At 36.5% G+C, this 18,263-nt stretch overlaps 1 protein-coding gene across 1 annotated transcript in view; it reads left to right on the forward strand.

Annotated features, from left to right (window-relative positions):
• Window positions 1-681: 681 nt before the first annotated feature.
• Window positions 682-18,263, forward strand: part of LOC148822939 (lysophosphatidylcholine acyltransferase 1-like) — a 66,721-nt gene continuing 49,139 nt past the window's right edge. Inside the window, exon 1 of the mRNA XM_088929037.1 lies at window positions 682-1,546. Coding sequence (XP_088785163.1) covers window positions 1,421-1,546 — 126 coding nt within the window. The 5' untranslated portion in view covers window positions 682-1,420. The remainder of the gene's footprint in view (window positions 1,547-18,263) is intronic.

The following is an 18,263-nucleotide window of genomic DNA, read 5'->3' on the forward strand; positions in this document are numbered from 1 at the left end:
AATATATTTGCATGGAAAGGTATGCTTAAATGTTTACTTCCACTACAAACCATGTTAGATTGCTGTATGTGTTTGCTTTTGTTTATATTTTACTGTATATCTGAGACTTGGGATAAAAAACAGAAAACCGTATCAAAAACATTATCCTACTGTAGAGGGCTTTTATTTAGTGAGGAACCACTGAAATGTCCTTTTATATTTACAGACTTAAAAAAGTCTCTGCTAGGGGGTCACTAAATCAGATTTACTCAAATAAGTCTATATTGTACACTGTTGCTGTAGTGTTTTTAATCGTTTTAAAAAATATATTACAATTGTATATAATGTTTGAAAGTCTTAGGAAATAGATGTAATGAAATACAAAACTAGTTTTGAAAATACAAATATGTACAAACGATAGCATTTAACTACAGTACTTTGTAACTAAACGTTTATATTATAGTAAAACATTCTGTTGTGATTTAAAAGTTTACTATCAGTTATAAACAGCCTAAACCATACTGTAGGTACATACAGTAGGTAAAAAAACGCAATGTGCAGGGGTAACTTTTCATCGTAACCTTCCGAGGGGTGGCGCAGCGGTGGGGCAGTCAGTGCCGCTGACTCTCACCTCTGGGTCATGGTCTCGGGTGGGTGCCTTTTGTTAGGATTTTTGCATGTTCGTACGCTAAATAGTGAAGGTGGCGTCTTTGGGTCTTTTGTGCGTCCAGTCAAACGTTGAGTCTCTCCTTGCGCCCCATGCTTCTGGGATTGTCTACAGAAATAAGCGGCTTTTATCTGATATCCCCTTCAATTTCAAATCGGAAAGGGTGGCGAGGAGTAAACGCTTCAAACCCCTGGAGTACAGCACCACATTTAAGCGTATTTGTTCCAATTTAAAAACTTCAGCTAACTACAGCATACCTTGCCTTTGAAAATGCATTCAGTTCCCTGACTGCATACTTTATTTAACGACAACATATTTGCTCTTCTTGCGTTTTAATTTTCAGTTCTGTTCTGCTGTACAGTTCGCGGACCTCTCCTTTCTTATGCTGCCTTAGCATAGCTCGCTAGCCGCTTCATACTGTCTGTGGTGAGTAAAAAGCATCAGGCTGTTGCTCACCTCCAGAGGAGAGTGATGTCAGCGCCGTCACCACAGGACGCATGCGTTCTGCAGTCACACTAAGCCAGGCTGGGGGATTCGTTTTGAAACCAGCAAAAGAGAGAGGCAGAGCCGTCTAGTTTGACCCGTTGTTGTGTAATTACCGCCTTCGATTTAGATGATCAGCGTTTTATCTCTCCAGCCCCTAGCATCCACCACCGGCTAAGGAGATAAAGAAAAGCGTATCTGCAGAAAATAGAGAAAATAGGCGAGCTGCGCAGCGGCGACACGAGTAAAACGCCGCAGCTGTTGTATTAAACTCCTTCCTCAGGTCTGAGGATGAGGCTGTCGAGAAACAGCAGACGGTGCTCAACAGTAGGTGGAGATGGGAAGAAGGAGCTGGCTCCCCCATTTAGGAACCCCTTTGTGCATGACTTACGGTTCACCCCACTGCAGAAAGCCAAGGTAAGTTACTGAATACCGGTATGATGAAGCGTGTAACGATGGTTTTAGCCAGTATTATTTCCAGCTGGGCACTGCATCACTCAATTAACGTGGCTTACCAAAAGGCACGAATGAAAGCCGAGATCACGATATTGCACTGCAGTGTTGTTAATTGATACAATATAAGGAAATGTGAAATGTAAACCGTAACAATGAAATTACTCTTGAATAGTTTAATTACATGTAAGGGGAATTTTGTTCTGATTCAGGGTTGCAGATCATTTTAAATAACGGTACCTGCCAGCAAAAAGAGAAGGGCGCTTATGCCCGAGGGCCTTTTGCACTTAACGAAGTCATGTTTCTCAGAAACAAGTAGTGATCTGTAAGAGGCTTGTCTTGAATGGGAATTAAGATGATTCTATTATTACTGGGACAGGGAATGAAAAATCTCTCTCTATATATTGCTGGTGAAAGTATCGTCTTACAAATCCTTGAATTCAACCAGAAACAATAGGCACGAGTAGGAAGTGCAGTTAATACTTGCATTAATAAAGAGCTCGAGTTAAAATAATGGATGTTTACTGTATGACTAGAGGTTTTGTATGGTTAATTCATTATGATTGTGCTATTGAAAGCATCATATAGGACGTATGTAAGAGAATGAGCTCCAGTACTGCAGCTTTTACAAACAAAAGTTATAAAGTTAGTGTACAAGTGAGAATTACCATCAGCTGTAATTTCTGTGCCATTATGTTGCGTTTGTGACAAATTCCAGCAACTCCCACCAAAGCAAGATAGGCTAAGAAAAGGTAAACAAGACTTGTGGGACATGGACATATAGTAGTTTACTTAAGGTTTTCAGTTTTGTACTTCTTTGCAATCCTGGAAGAGCTGTAGAGGCGTAGGTGTAGTTAAGATTTAAGGTTTTCAGCTTTGCACTTATGATTCATGATGACAGTGGTTATGTTCTGTGAGGCTGCAGAATCGTCCTAGAAATCAGATTATATATAATATTAGCAAAGCCAATATTCTTCTGTACAGTAAGTTTTAAAGGACTGATTATAAGGTATATAGGCACCCAACAACTCTTATTTTTGTGTTATTGGTATGAGAAGATAAACTCATTAGAAAACTCTTAATTACACTGAAGTGTAGGTGTCTGTATATGTTATTCAAGGATTACATAAATGTTACTTTATTCCTATGTAAGCAATAGTCCATATAATATGCATGTTTCTTCCCAGATCAAACTCTGCTCAACATTTGTTTCTCCCCTATGTTATCTGAATATGCATATTAGCATATTCACTAAGTGCTTGTTTTCTTAGTACTGGATTTATTAAACTGGGGCAGGTTGTTGCTTGGTCTCAGGATGCTCAATGCAGGTCCAGTTACAGGAAGTTAATGTGACCATTGATACATGCTAAGCATGGTTATGGATAATTTACAGATACTGCCATTAAGATTAATTTCATTAGCCTATTCAACACATTGTACAATTTTTACTTCTAAGGACCTAATGTTTTAGCACAATAATAGTGTATTTTTGTTTTTCTTTCTGATTAGGGTGGGGATGGTTCATTTAATAATGATTTGCACTTTGTTCTTATTCCTTCTGATTTACAAGATCATTTAGAAGTTACTTCTGGTATTTTTTCAATAAACAATTTCCAATTCTAGTTGTAGATTATATGTTGAATAATTTGATTCCTAATAACCTCATCAGTTCTGAGTTTTGTGACCTGTCTTATTCTCTTTTTTGTAGCAGTGCACATTATAATTTATTGTGTTTTTGTTAATGATAAACTTAACACTCAGTAACAATTATACCTCGTGCAAAACTGGTAGTAAGGATTCATATTTGATATTTTAATGTGGTAAGGGTTGAAAGCTAAATTATTAGTTGCAAACTATTCATATTTCCCTAGAAATGTGTACTGCCTTTTCTGCTTATAGTGCTTTGAAAATAGACAAAATCCATTTAGCTATTTTAAGAAACAAAGACTTGGGGTGCTCCTGTAACATAGTGTTTCCTTTCATCATAAAGGAGGAATGTTCTACAGCCTCTGCACTAGAGGCAATAGTGCCTTCTACTGGTCCACCAGTACCACTTCCAGCAGTAACCTGCTTGCCTTGCTTAGCTTCTAAGATCAGGCTACAAGATGTTGGGACGTCAGGTTCCACCTCTTAGGCATTTGGTCAATGTGTAGGCCTAGTTGCTTCTCAATAGCCCACAACTCTTTGAAAATTCACTGAATCTGGTAAAATACAGTATATTGCTGTGTCCTTGTGAGAGTTGTGAGAGTTTTGAGATTTGTATTTGTATTCATGAAATGCAGTGTTTCCTCATTCTTTTGATACCAAACAAGTCATGTTTATATCTTAAGTACTAGAAGAGCTGTGATCAACCCTGTTCCCGAAGAGCAAAAATCTAACAGGTTTTACGCACAAATTTCTAAGTACTTAGAAAATATAATTAGCTGTAGCAGACAGTTTGTTCAGTGAAGTGGTTTAGAGATATTTTAAATGAAAATCCTAGCACCCTGTAACTTTCAAAGACCATAGCTGGCCATTCATGATGTCTGCTGAACTGGGTAACCTAATAAATTGATCAAAACTTGCGTTTTCCAAGTATTCATGATTTAAAGGATGACCCATAAAATGACTTGGCCATCCTGTTACTACTGTATTTCCAGATCGGATCTTTTGGGTTAAGAGTTAATTTGCCTTTTTGTATTTTTATTTAGGAAAGAAAACTGTTGCTTTTCTAATTTATAATGGCAGTTTATCAGCAGCTTTATCAGTGATGTTTATGGAAAATAGTTTGTCAGTGTAGCTTTCAAAGTATTATTCGCTGATACCTTAGTGTCTGTAACACTCTTGCAATTTTCATCAATTTGATGATGCACAGGGGCAGATTAAGGATGATTATGTCTTGTTTCTCTCATGCGTCAGTAACGTCACCTGATTCATTTCTGCTTTCTTTATACTTTTGTACCAGTGCCATCTATTCTTATCCATCCTTTTCCAGATCTTTTCACATCTTACTGTGTATGTGATGCTTTTCATTTTTGTCCCTCACTGTGTGGTTTGCTGTGCTTAAGCTTACTGTATAGCTGCACTTTATCTGATCTCTATAGTATAGAAACTGTGAAATTATAGTGCTCTTATTTAGATATCTTTAGATAGTGGTTTAGAAATAGGGTCACGGTAATGTTTTGAAACAAAAGGTGTTTCTTTCTGATCACATTTCATACCATAACCAGACAAAGAAGGCCCTATCTGTTTTGATCAATAGGTGAATACTTAAAAGCCAGATGTGTCCTGTTGGTCATACTTGACAAACGTGTGTAAAGATCTCAATATTTACGTTCAACAACATAAATCCCAACATAAACAGTAAGGTTATTTGTGCTAATTGGCAAAAACAGAAGAGTTGTGGAACTGCCATAAAGAACCAGAGGTAAAATTAAGATCTATCAATCTAGTTTTGGAGTTTGATTTGGCAAATTCCAGCTAAAACACCAGATAATTCATTAGAGAAAGTTTTTTGATTGCCGCTGCCTTGATAATATCCCGTTTTGGTGTTAAATACTTGTAAAGGTTTTTGTCAAGGCTTTGGTATTGCAGAATGAACAAGAATGTAGTTTTTTTTAGAAACCACACCAAAGAAGTTCACTTTAAGGTAAAGTAATTCAAGGATGCATAAACTCCCAAGATCTTATTACTTGTTTAAGTCATTTCCTGAATTAGTGTTGGGATCTGCATCAGCTTGCAAGCTTCAGAAGAACATGCAGATGTTTATTCTTCAAAAAAAAGGAAAAGAAACTTGGGTTTCAGCAGTGGAGTCTTTTTCAGGTGTATTGGAGAATGAGGGAGAGAGAAATAATATGAGGCAAAGGTGTGGGTCAGGAGAACAAAAGATACAGAAAGTGATAATACGTCCAAGAAATTGAAATAGGAGGAGGTGAGAAAGGAGGCATAAAGAGACATAAGTCTGGGACACAAATTCCACAGGAAGTCTGTAAGGCAGAAACCTGTCATTTGAGAGATATAGAAAGAAATTAGCTGATCCTTTAGAGTTGGTGTGAGCCTAGTCTAAGAATAATTTTGGCTTTGGTGTCTTTCTGGAATAGGAGTTTCTGAATCCCTGTGAACAAATGCAGCCTGGTCATTTCCTGTGTTAGCCTACTTTCGTGATGTGTGTAGTCCTGATAGAATATTGATAGTAGAGTTCGAGACTTACCCTTCTCTAAAATCAAATACACACAGTCAGCGGCTTCCACATCACTTGCAAATAATATTGATAATATTGAACCAGCCCAATCTTTAATATATGTAAGGGTGCTGGTTTCATTGTCAGCAGTGCTTGAGTGTATGGGGACATAGCAGGCCTGGAACACTAACTGGAGATGCTTTACTATGGTTCAAATCATACAACTGAAAACTATAATTATGATTGATTAACAACCAACACTTACTGGAGATTTCCAGTTGTTTCTGTATGTAATGACACTTTTAAATTGTGTGATTTCTAAATTTGCAGTGACATTTGATGTGTCTGTATTCATTAGAAAAAATCTTTGCATGGCAACTACAGTTGTATGAATGCTTGTCTTGAAGAACATAGAAAATTTTTAGGGCTACAGATGTAAACTAAATGCCTTCTTTCAGTGGAAAAAGTGTTTTCTGTCATAATCTTCATCAAATCATATTTGATTTCAGCAAACACATTATTGAACTAATGCTTTTTGTGTGTGTAGTATCTTTTGTGATTACATTATTTAACTTTAATATCTTCAAATGGAAAGTCATACATATGGTTAATGTTGTTCAGGTGGGTAGCTGCATCAGCATGCGTAGGCTTCAAAGGAACAAGTAATAGGTTTATTCCATGCTGAAAAGAAGAAAGAAAACACAACGTTTCGGCCATGGAGCCTTCTTCAGGTGTGAGGTTCAATGCCAGACCTGTTTATTTTATACTGTTGGATTGTACAACTAATGTGAAAGAGTACTAAAAGATATTTGAAACACAAAAGAATACAATATCACGATTGTTGTGAAACTGTTTTTTTTCTTCATTTGCAGTTATAGATAGATTGGAACAAATTACTTGGTCAGGTCCCACAGTCCATGAATAAACACTAGGTACTCTTAACTGTCTTTGAATTTCACTTTCATAATAAAACAGGAAACATCAGCAGAAATATACTGTGTGTCAGTGCCACTCTAGATCAATATGTGATCAACATAAAATAAAATCTCCCTAACCCTAAGTCACATCTAAAGTAGCAGTGCTGATGGAAAACATGCGTGAAGAACTTAGTCTCATAAGAAGCTGCCATTTCGCTGAAGTTAAATTTTCCACCATGGAACCACTGCTTGCCAGCAGGTGAAAGGCACAGATATTAAATGAGAGAGGAAGAAGATACAGAGACGTCTGATGGCAGTGGTGACCAGAAGAGTTTGGGGAAAAACAAACTTTACTAGGTCCATGAGAAGAAAAAATCCTCAAGAAATCCAGATTGAGCATGAAGTCCCATACAGACAATATGGGGCGGAGTGGTGGCTCTGTGGCTAAGGATCTGTGCCTGTGACTGGAAGGTTGCCGGTTCAAATCCCACAGCTGGCAGAGGAATCCTATTCCGTTGGGCCCCTGCGCAAGGCCCTTAAACCCAACTGCTCCAGGGGCGCTGTACAATGGCTGACTCTGCGCTCTGACCCCAAGCTTCTCTCCCTGTCTGTGTGTCTCATGGAGAGCAAGCTGGGGTATGCGAAAAGACAAATTCCTAATGCAAGAAATTGTATAGGGCTAATAAAGCAACATTATCGTTCTTACATTACATTATTATTATGTGATCGAAATTTCATCTTCAGGCTTCTCAGATCAAGACTCACCAGAGTTTTGGCATTTGAGAATGTTGTAAACAAGATTTTTTTTAATACATTTAATATGTAGTTTTGCTAATGACATTCTTTGTACATGTATGTGGCAAGGGTTAAATTATGGCACATTTTTTCCTGTGTGGAAAACCATTTGTATGGTATTTTATATTCTCCAAAAACATCCACCCCTTTTCTAACTGCTTCTTCCAATTCTTCATGGTTACAGTGGCGCCCTAACCTATCCCCCCAAGTAACGGGCACAAGAGAGGGTACCCCCTGGACAGGACACCGGTCCATTGCACATACGCAGAGACAGACACGCACACACTCACACCAGGGCCAGTTTTCCCAGACACCATTTAGCCTACCAGTATGTCTTTGGACTGTGGGTAGAAACCTGAGGACCTGGCAAAATCCCATGTGAACATATAAAGTCCATGCAGAAAACCAGGGCCCCAGCACTGTGAGGCAGCAATGCTAGCCACTGTGCCAACATGCTGTCCTGTCAAAAAACAATTACAGTACTTTCAAATACCCAATAAGTATATAGCATGTCAGTATATAGTATGTAAGGAGTATATAAGGTATATGTGACAGCTTGTATCAAGACAAATAAGGCAACTTTAAAACCCTGCTGTGTTCTTAAAATAAAGAGTTGTTTAATTTACCAATTAACTGTCTGGTTTCTTCAACTTTCACTCAGGAGAAAAAATCTGCCTTTAAACTCGAAAGAAATAATGATTTGACATTTATCGTGATAATTATCAATATCGACTGATATGAAAATGTTTATCGTGATAATGTTTTTGGCCATAGCGCCCAGCCTTACTGGCACCACTGTTTTATACTTTTGTACACTTCCTGAACCTCTTATAGTTAATGCCTGTGTGTTTTCTAATTTCCCTAAGATACGCCTTCTCTTCAGGTGCAACCTATGCTCAGGCAAATCTATTGGCCTGAGCTGTGTATTATTAAGACATGTTTTGTTATGCTAATGGAGTGTTAATATTTTCAATAGCTTTCCTTAGCATCTTCTTAAGAAGCATTCACCTGTGTGAAGATGGTCTTACAGTTACAATTCTAATATACTTCTTATGGGATGGTGTTTATAGGCCCACAGTCACTAAATATTGGCAGGTTGCTCGATTACTGTGCAGTTTGGTGCTATTTTGATTAATAGATTAAGCAGAAAACATTAATTTATAGATTTCCAAGACACTGCTTAAGAAAAGTATTTTCTTGTGATGAAAGGTTACAAGACCATTGTACATGACAAAGATTTTCTTTTATTTCATTGAAAGTCTTTTGTCTGTTGTCTGTTTTGCTTCATTGATCATTGCACAAATTCAGTCAACTGCAATTTTATTTGTAAAGATAGATAATAGCTTTCCAAAATTTTAAGCCAATTTTTAATTGTATTCTTATTAGTAATATATTCCTATTAATTATTGTAATCTTATTTTAAAAAACCAGCAATAAATAAGTGTAAACCTGCTAAAAAATGTTAAATTAAATTAAATTTGGTGAATGAAAAAAAGTATTATTGTTTATTTAGCAGCCATAGCTTATCTCTCTAATTAAAAATAAAGTCCTGTGCTGTTCTTTAATTAAAAAAGCAAATCTACTCATTGGTGTTGGAACACGGTAAATATGATTTTCAGTTACTTTTTTTTCTTTTTTGTAATATTTCAGTCATTTTCTTTACTGTTTGATTTTCTTTTCACTGAGGAGCATGTTTTCAATTGAAGTTTGCTGACTGTTACTATAGCTTCTACTGTTTCAATTGCTGTGACTCCTAAATATACATTTCAAAATAAATAATTATTTTGTGATGGAAATCTCACTAATATTATATCCAGTGTTACTAGCAAATAGCAACACCTGATGGAAAGACTGAAGTTATAACTTAAAGAGACCCTTAAAACTTATGAGTCTCCACATGGAAAAATATAAAAAGGTTGTAGCACAATCAGAGCTGTTAATAAAGTTGTAATCTTGGTGCTAAAGGATGGGTGGCTTTTCTTTACCATTTTGGATCCCGATTGACCTGGGTATTTTTGAATTAACACATGAGATTGTGGAACATTTCTTATTAAGGGCTGTATAACAGTAAATTAATAATAATTGATATAGGGGGTCTCTCTGTTTTTCCTACGTGTAATTTTTGGCAAAGCGCTATGAGTTTCCTTTGATTACGTACTACAATCTGTATCGGGTCTCTCTAACACGCATCTTCCACTAGTGAAATAGATCTTATAGTATTGTACAGCTGTTGAATAAGCAAAATAGAGACATAAGCTCATAAATATGCAAGTGCATCATATGATCGTGATACTTGAAGAATGTAGTTTGATCGGGGCAAACTGTTCTTTACTGCCTGCATTGCAACACTCTTTTACAGTAATTTTTAAACAAATGTTTAACATTTGATGGAATGTGAAGATATGTTCATCTAAGCTGCCACAACATTTGGCTTTTGTTTTTCAAGTTTAGCTGGCAAAACATAAAGAATGTTATAGTTTTGGTTTTGTAAAGAAAGAGAATATCTTCAATGTGCTTTTTATTTGAAAGTTTTGAAATAATTGCAAGGATGAACGTTAATATTAAGTTTCCCTCTGTAAGGGAGAAGGTCACATGATACTGTAGTACCCTGGGGCTGTTCTCAACCTGTTTTCTCTTTGCATTGAAGTGAAGACAGCTAAAATATAAGATAGTTCAGGTGGGTAGCTGCGTCAGCATGCTATATAAGATAAAAATAGAAGATGTGTTAAATATTAGTGGCTTATGGACTAACTGTAACTATCATCATTAATAAAGTGTTGTGATGTATATTAGGAATAAAGTCTGTTTGTGAAACATTGATACAGTGTTTGTACATGTATATATATAATAACATTTTCTGTTTTGGGGAGTAAAAATACTGGTAAGATTCAAACGGGGAAAGAGCCAGCACCCACTGTATTTGGATATGTGGGTGGGACAAAACTGAATGTCTTCTAGAACCTGACTTATAAATAGCTAAAAAACAAGCTGATGCAAGTTTGTTCAGTTTTGAGGTGATTGCTGAAGCTTGTGTTATTAGCAGAACAGGCCTAAGGGAAGTTCAGTTGTGGCAAAGAGAACACTTGCATGAAGTCAGGAATTAAATATTGAGAAGGCAACTAAGCCAGTTTATCTGTATTTTATAAAGTTAATTTATTTTGAGTGTTCTTACATCTCATACTAGTTTCTCACTCCAGTGCTAATAGAGGCTGAAAACAATCATGTAATACTGTAATTCACAGCATTACAGACATTTGAGCAATTTGACAAAAGGCTATTTTGACTTGTTTATACTGTGTAAATTCACAGTGATAATCTTTTAACATTGATGTACACATTTTATATTTTTGTCTAGAAAATAACTGAATTTAAAAGCTTAGTTTTATAAATATTGTAATTCAAAATAATCATGATTCGTGTGACATTAAACTGTTTCAAAAACAAGAAATTCCAGAGTTTAAATGTCTATCATAGTGCTGACTACAATTTTCTTGAAAACATAAATTAACCATCCAAGGCTGACTTGAGTGATCAGCCTGACAAGAGCACTGCACCTGAGGCAACCATTTGTTTACTTAATGTTAGCATTGGAAAGTACAGGCAGGCTTGTTGACTGTTGGTTTCTTACACTTCACCAAAGTGAGTCTTGGAGTCATAATTTTGCAGAGGATTTTTGATTGCTCGTGGAGACATACAAAGTTATTTAAGTGGTGAGCTTCTGACTAGTGATGTTAAATGTTAAAGTATGTGTATTGGAGTGGTTTTTGACCAAAATTCTGAATAATATTCACTTGATATGGAGACTGTGAATTGTAGGTGAAAGTAGCAAGATGTAAATAAATTGTGCAAGTGGTAGATAATGAAAACCTAGCACTGAGATGATGAATTCAAGAAGTAAATAATTCTGCAAGAAGCAAATAAGGAACCCTGTCAAGTACATTGCACAAAGTAAATATTGAAATAAGCCATGCAGACCCCAGATGAAACCTGCATTCCTTAACGACTTTGCTCACCTCAAATATTGAAAATACACATTTCAAATGAACATAAACACCTTAAAAGTGGAATATCAGAGTTTACAAAAATACTTTTTTGTTACTTTATTTCAGCAGTACAATATGTTCATTTACTTTTGGTTTTGGTGTTGTTTGCTTTGAGTAAATTAACTTTTGTTTTTCTAGTTTTCAGTCAATATGAAGTGCTGTCTGTGCAGTTGTACACATTGGAACAATTACTCAACCATGCTTGATCTGAGTGTAGGTGTATCCTGTTAAATCTGTTGTCGATGCACATTGTCACATACTGTATAGCACACATGCAGATGTATTAAGATTTGTATATATGGTACTTCTGCTTTTATTGTTATTTGCATGTGAAACTATACAGTTGTGAGAAAAAGTTTGTGAACCCTTAGAAATTATATGGATTTCTGTATGAATGGCTCCTAAAATGTGATCTGATCTTCATCTAAGGCATAATAATAAATAAAGACAGTCTTATTTAGCAAACAACACACACAACATTTAACATTGCCATGTCTTTATCGAACAAATGGTTTAAACAATCAAGGTAATTGATGGAAAAATATGTGAACCCTTATATTTAAGGGTTAGGTATTTAAATATAAATACCCTTATACTGTATTTAGTAACTGGTGGAACATCCTTTATTGGCAATAACCTCAACTGAATGCTTTCTATAGCTCCCGATCAGACCTGCGCAGTGGTTAGGAGGTATTTTGGCCCATTCCTCTATACAAAACTATTTTAGTTCATGTATAATTTTTGGATGTCTTGCTTGTACGGCCTGCTTCAGATCACACCACAGCATTTCAATGGGATTTAGGTCAGGACTCTGACTTGGCCATTCTAAAATACGGAATTTCTTCTGTTGGGACACTCTGTTGTTGATTTACTCCTGCGTTTTGGATCATTGACATGTTGCATGACCCAACTTCTTTTGAGTTTTAGATCACAGACAAGACACCCTGACATTCTGCTGTAGAATTTCCTGATACAAGTTCAAATTCATTGGTCTCTCAATGATTGCAAGCCATCCAGGCTCTGAGGCAGCAAAGCAGCCCCACACCATTATACTCCCTCCACCATGCTTCACACTTGGGATGAGGTTTTGGTGTTGGTATGCAGTGTTTTGTTTTCCCCAAACATATCGCTGTGTCCATTTACCAAAAAGTTCAACTTTTGTCTCATCTGTCCACAAAACATTGTTCCAGTAGTTCATCCAGGTGGTCTTTAGCAAACTTGAGATGGGCAGCAATGTTTTATTGGAGAGCAGTGGTTTCCTCTGTGGTAACCTGTCATGAACAACACTCTTCAGTGTTTTTGTTATGGTAGACTCATGAACACAGACGTTATCAAGTGCAAGAGATGCCTGCAGATCCTTAGCTGTCACCCTAGGGTTCTTTTTCACCTGTTTGGGGATTGTACGGCATGCCCTTGCACTGATCTTTGCAGGACGCCCATTCCTAGGGAGAGTTGCAACAGTGCTGAATTTCTTCCATTTGTAAACTATCTGCCTGACTGTGGACTGATGGAGCCCCAAGTCTTTAGAAATCCTTTTGTCAGATCACATTTTAGAAGCCATTCATGCAGAAATCAAGATAATTCCAAAGGGCTCACAAACCTTTTCTCACAACTGTAGTTGATGGGGGCAGACTACTGACAAGTCTTGATTAATCACCTAAGCAAAGAGTCACTACATATATATGCCTAACAGACCTAAATGCTTAAATGTTTTTCCAGTTTGATTATTCCAAATAGTTTTTCTAAGTGTTTACATTGTAGAGATTGTCTTAAGTATTCCACCAGGATTCAGAGTGTACATACAGTACAATAATCTGAATACTGCCCAATCAACATTAGCAACAGAATAAGAGTATTGTTAATGACATTATTTTCTTTGCAGTAGTTTTACCTTTATTTAAATATAGTCTTCCATGCATTGCTTGTGGTGAAGCTATGTGCCATTAGCTCCTTGAAAGAACACAAAACAGTTTCTTGAAAACTTTGAGAATTCCTTCAGTACTGGTAGATTTCAGTACAGTTACTGATTTTAATTCCAGTAATATGCATTTCATAAGGGGGTATGTTCTACAAGGCTTTTTGTCAAGTTAATTCAATTTCAGTGGTACTGTATATTACAATAACAGGTAAGATGTACATTTTCTTTTTTTATTCTAACTTTTAACAGTAAAACTGGCCTAAATAGCTATATTTGTAGTTCATTATTTGGGGATATTTTGTATTTACCCAACAACTGATGTATGTGGTAAAAACATTAGATAAACAAAAAATATTATAAGATGTGAATTGCAAAGGGTTTTTTGTAGGGAAATTTGTAAACATTTGCAGTTTCTCAGTAAGAGTATGCAAAGTATGTACTCCACTGCTGTTTAAATACTATACATATACATATAATACTATATGTTAGGGTATCAGTCAAACATTGTGGTCAACAGTGCTCTCAGTAGAAGGAATGGTGATTTTGTTTTAAAAAGCATTCAATCTTTAAATATGATTTTTGTGTTTTTTCATTTAAATAATGACAAATTCACACTTTACAGAATAACTAAGTTAATGTACTGTGTACGATTCAAATACAACATACAGTGGTGTGAAAAAGTGTTTGCCCCCTTCCTGATTTCTTATTTTTTTGCATGTTTGTCACACTGAAATGTTTCAGATCATCAAACAAATTGAAATATTAGACAAAGATAACACAAGTAAACACAAAATGCAGTTTTTAAATGAAGGTTTTTATTATTAAGGGAAAAAAAAAATCCAAACCTACATGGCCCTGTGTGAAAAAGTGATTGCCCCCCCTGTTAAAACATAAATCAACTGTGGTTTATCACATCTTTGGAAAGCTGAGTTCAATTTCTCTAGCCACACCCAGGCCTGATTACTGCCACACCTGTTCTCAATCAAGAAATCACTTAAATAGGACCTGCCTGACAAAGTGAAGTAGACCAAAAGATCCTCAAAAGCTAGACATCATGCTGCGATCCAAAGAAATTCAGGAACAAATGAGAAACGGAGTAATTGAGATTTATCAGTCTGGAAAAGGTTATAAAGCCATTTCTAAAGCTTTGGAACTCCAGCGAACCACAGTGAGAGCCATTATCCACAAATGGCGAAAACATGGAACAGTGGTGAACCTTCCCAGGAGTGGCTGGCCGACCAAAATTACCCCAAGAGTGCAGCGACGACTCATCCAAGAGGTCAGAAAAAACCCCACAACAACATCCAAAGAACTGCAGGCTTCACTTGCCTCAGTTAAGGTCAGTGTTCATGACTTCACCATAAGAAAGAGACTGGGCAAAAATGGCCTGCATGGCAGAGTTCCAAGACGAAAACCACTGCTGAGCAAAAAGAACATAAAGGCTCGTCTCAGTTTTGCCAGAAAACATCTTGATGATCCCCAAGACTTTTGGAAAAATACTCTGTGGACTGACGAGACAAAAGTTGAACTTTTTGGAAGGTGTGTGTCCCATTACATCTGGCGTAAAAGTAACACAGCGTTTCAGAAAAGGAACATCATACCAACAGTAAAATATGGTGGTGGTAGTGTGATGGTCTGGGGCTGTTTTGCTGCTTCAGGACCTGGAAGACTTGCTGTGGTAAATGGAACCATGAATTCTGCTGTCTACCAAAAAATCCTGAAGGAGAATGTCCGGCCATCTGTTCGTGACCTCAAGCTGAAGCGCACTTGGGTTCTGCAGCAGGACAATGATCCAAAACACACCAGCAAGTCCACCTCTGAATGGCTTAAGAAAAACAAAATGAAGACTTTGGAGTGGCCTAGTCAAAGTCCTGACCTGAATCCGATTGAGATGTTGTTGCATGACCTTAAAAAAGCGGTTAAGGCTCGAAAAACCTCCAATGTGGCTGAATTACAACAATTCTGCGAAGATGAGTGGGCCAAAATTCCTCCACAGCGCTGTACAAGACTCATTGCCAGTTATCACAAACGCTTGATTGCAGTTGTTGCTGCTAAGGGTGGCCCAACCAGTTATTAGGTTTAGGGGGTAATCACTTTTTCACACAGGGCCATGTAGATTTGGATTTTTTTTTTCCCTTAATAATAAAAACCTTCATTTAAAAACTGCATTTTGTGTTTACTTGTGTTATCTTTGTCTAATATTTCAATTTGTTTGATGATCTGAAACTTTTCAGTGTGACAAACATGCAAAAAAATAAGAAATCAGGAAGGGGGCAAACACTTTTTCACACCACTATATTTAATGCTTTTACTTGTTCGGCCCCAAAGGGAGACTTGCCAAACCTATTTTAATAAAAACAGGCAGTGGTTAAGGATGCATAAGTTTGTGGCATATGAGACAGGTCTGTCTGCTCTTTCTTCCACACCTTTGGAATGTCAGAGCTCTTTCCTTTAGCTACTGTTTTCTCTAAGGCACCTCCTTTCATTCATTTCTCTGCAGTATAGATCAGGCCTGTCAATAAATCAGTAATGGTCACATTGTGCAGAAGTCATAATGTTGCTGAAAGGCCAGTGGCAGAATCATACTCTGCCTTGTATTAATGTATTTAAGTAGTTTAACTGGGCACAATTTTCCTTCCATAAGAAATCTCTTTATCTCTAGTAAAGCTCTTTTAATGACATAATTGCAAACTTTCAGGTGTCTGGCCATTCCTAGCTGCTAGCTGAAAACACTCTTAGATGCCCTCAATCCCATCAATGCTGAGATACTGCAGTTGTGTGCCACATTGTGATTACAAATTGATAATCTAGCTTCTTGTATTTTTAGTAAATTAGTGAAGCAGGTGGTATAAAATAAAGGAAGGATTAGCAAACACTGATGCAAAACAATTCAGTAAGATATAGATTTAGGATTCAAGATTGAGCAAGAGACCTGGTAGATTAAATTTGATACAGACAATTGCAATTAGTTAAAGCTTGAACTATCATTTGGTTAAAATGAAGGCAGTGATTTGGAAGAAGCTACCAGTGATGTGAAAAAGACTTCAGTGTTTTTAACAGCCTAGTTGAATATATAGCCTAGTTAAAAGTGTAGATTTGAAATAAAAAGTTATGTTAAAATTGTACAGTGCACTACACTTTTACAGTCAATACCTCATTTAGAAGATTATGTATGTACAAAACAAACAAGATATTGCTACTTTGGAAGCTGTCCAGAGAAGAGTGACCAGGCAGGCACATTCCCAGGCTCATCTAAATGTCCTATGCTAACATGCTGAAAGAACTGGATCTTTTTAGTCTAAATGGAATGTCATTATTAGACAACCTAAAAGAACTGGAACATATTTAGCCTAAAACAGAATTTTGAGTACTTGAATGAAAGACCCTCGCAGTCTTCTCTAATTAAAAATTTAAGGCATTGACAAAGACAACCCTGTGGACGTCTGAAGAATCAACAGTGAAACACAAATCAGAGGACACAAATGTCGAAGTGTAATTGAAACAGAACGGAACAAGCAAACCAGCCTTGCTGGAGTGACACTATCACCTTGTTTGAGAACTAATTGGATGAGAACAATGAACAGTGAGCTACAAAAATAAATGAGCTTGGTGGGCCAAACAAACTCCTCTTGTTTGCAAACTTTGTTCTTGTAAGTCTCAACCTGTGTTCTGAGTAAATACTGTACCTTTAATGGTTGATTCACTTGGGAGCCCAATTCCAAGTTTGCTGCTTGTTTTCAACTGCTTTTACTGATTGATAGAATAGAAGGTGTAAACATAGTCATACCCTGCTTTTACTTTTTTTTAAATGTTACATGTAATGCATTATAGTTACATAAACAAAATGTAGAAAGTTCAATCCCCATTGTTACAAAAAGAAGAAATTAAAGAGGCTCTGTCGTTTTGACTTCATATAGCAGTTTAAAGTATGTACTGTAATTCTCCTGTTTGTTTCCTGTTTTTGTCCTCCCACTTCTGCTTTTTAATAAATCATTTAGACTGCTTCCTGTGTCAAATACCATATTGTTTCATGGCAGCTGAAACACTGATGATACAAACTAATATTTTAAGGAAATGGCTGTACCAAGATTCTCTTATCATGGACTAGAAACATTCAGAATACTTCGTTATAAATGAGAGACAATCAAGCTGTAAAAATACCATCTAACATTGCATCTTTGATATCGATATGTTTTTATAACGTTATACAAAGATGTTTTTAGTCATTGCATAGAGGCTTTGAATCTCTTATTGAATGCAGTGAGGAATTCGTTCGTTCAGCTTGTACGTTCCTTATCCTGTATCCTTTGTAAGGAATACAGGGATATCGAAAGCCAAGAGCTCTCGCACTGGAACAGTGTCATATGTTTTGTAAATTATTGTTTACTGAACTTGGCAGACACTTTAAATGAATTAAGCGATTAACAGGAATTCCAGGGAAGGGATATTTTTAGAAATAGAACCCTTCCAAATAACAAGCCTCAGTCGCAGTGATGGCTGAAGTTCCTCTTAATACCTGAACCTTAGAATACTTTTCAGCTTGTACTTTCATTTGTGTCACACTCAGCTAAAAACATCTTCTTTCATTCTGCCTGTTAATAGAAGATGGTGGAACTAGGCAAGAAATGAAAATCACCATAAGCAGCTCAAAGGAATATCCTTATGACAAGTTATTTTCCTTTCTTGTATTACCAAGCCCTCATAGTCAGGATGTGTCTGAATTGTAAATTACTTCTTAAAAAAGGCAGCTTTTGCAGCAATTTTCATATCATATCTCAGTTTAGCAGAGCAAGATTTAATGCTTTTGTAGTGCATACCCAACCTGAAATGCATTCACTTGTTTGTCAGA

This window comes from Atractosteus spatula, chromosome 12 (genome assembly GCF_055471065.1).
Source record: "Atractosteus spatula isolate fAtrSpa1 chromosome 12, fAtrSpa1.hap1, whole genome shotgun sequence".
NCBI classification, from domain to species: domain Eukaryota; kingdom Metazoa; phylum Chordata; class Actinopteri; order Semionotiformes; family Lepisosteidae; genus Atractosteus; species Atractosteus spatula.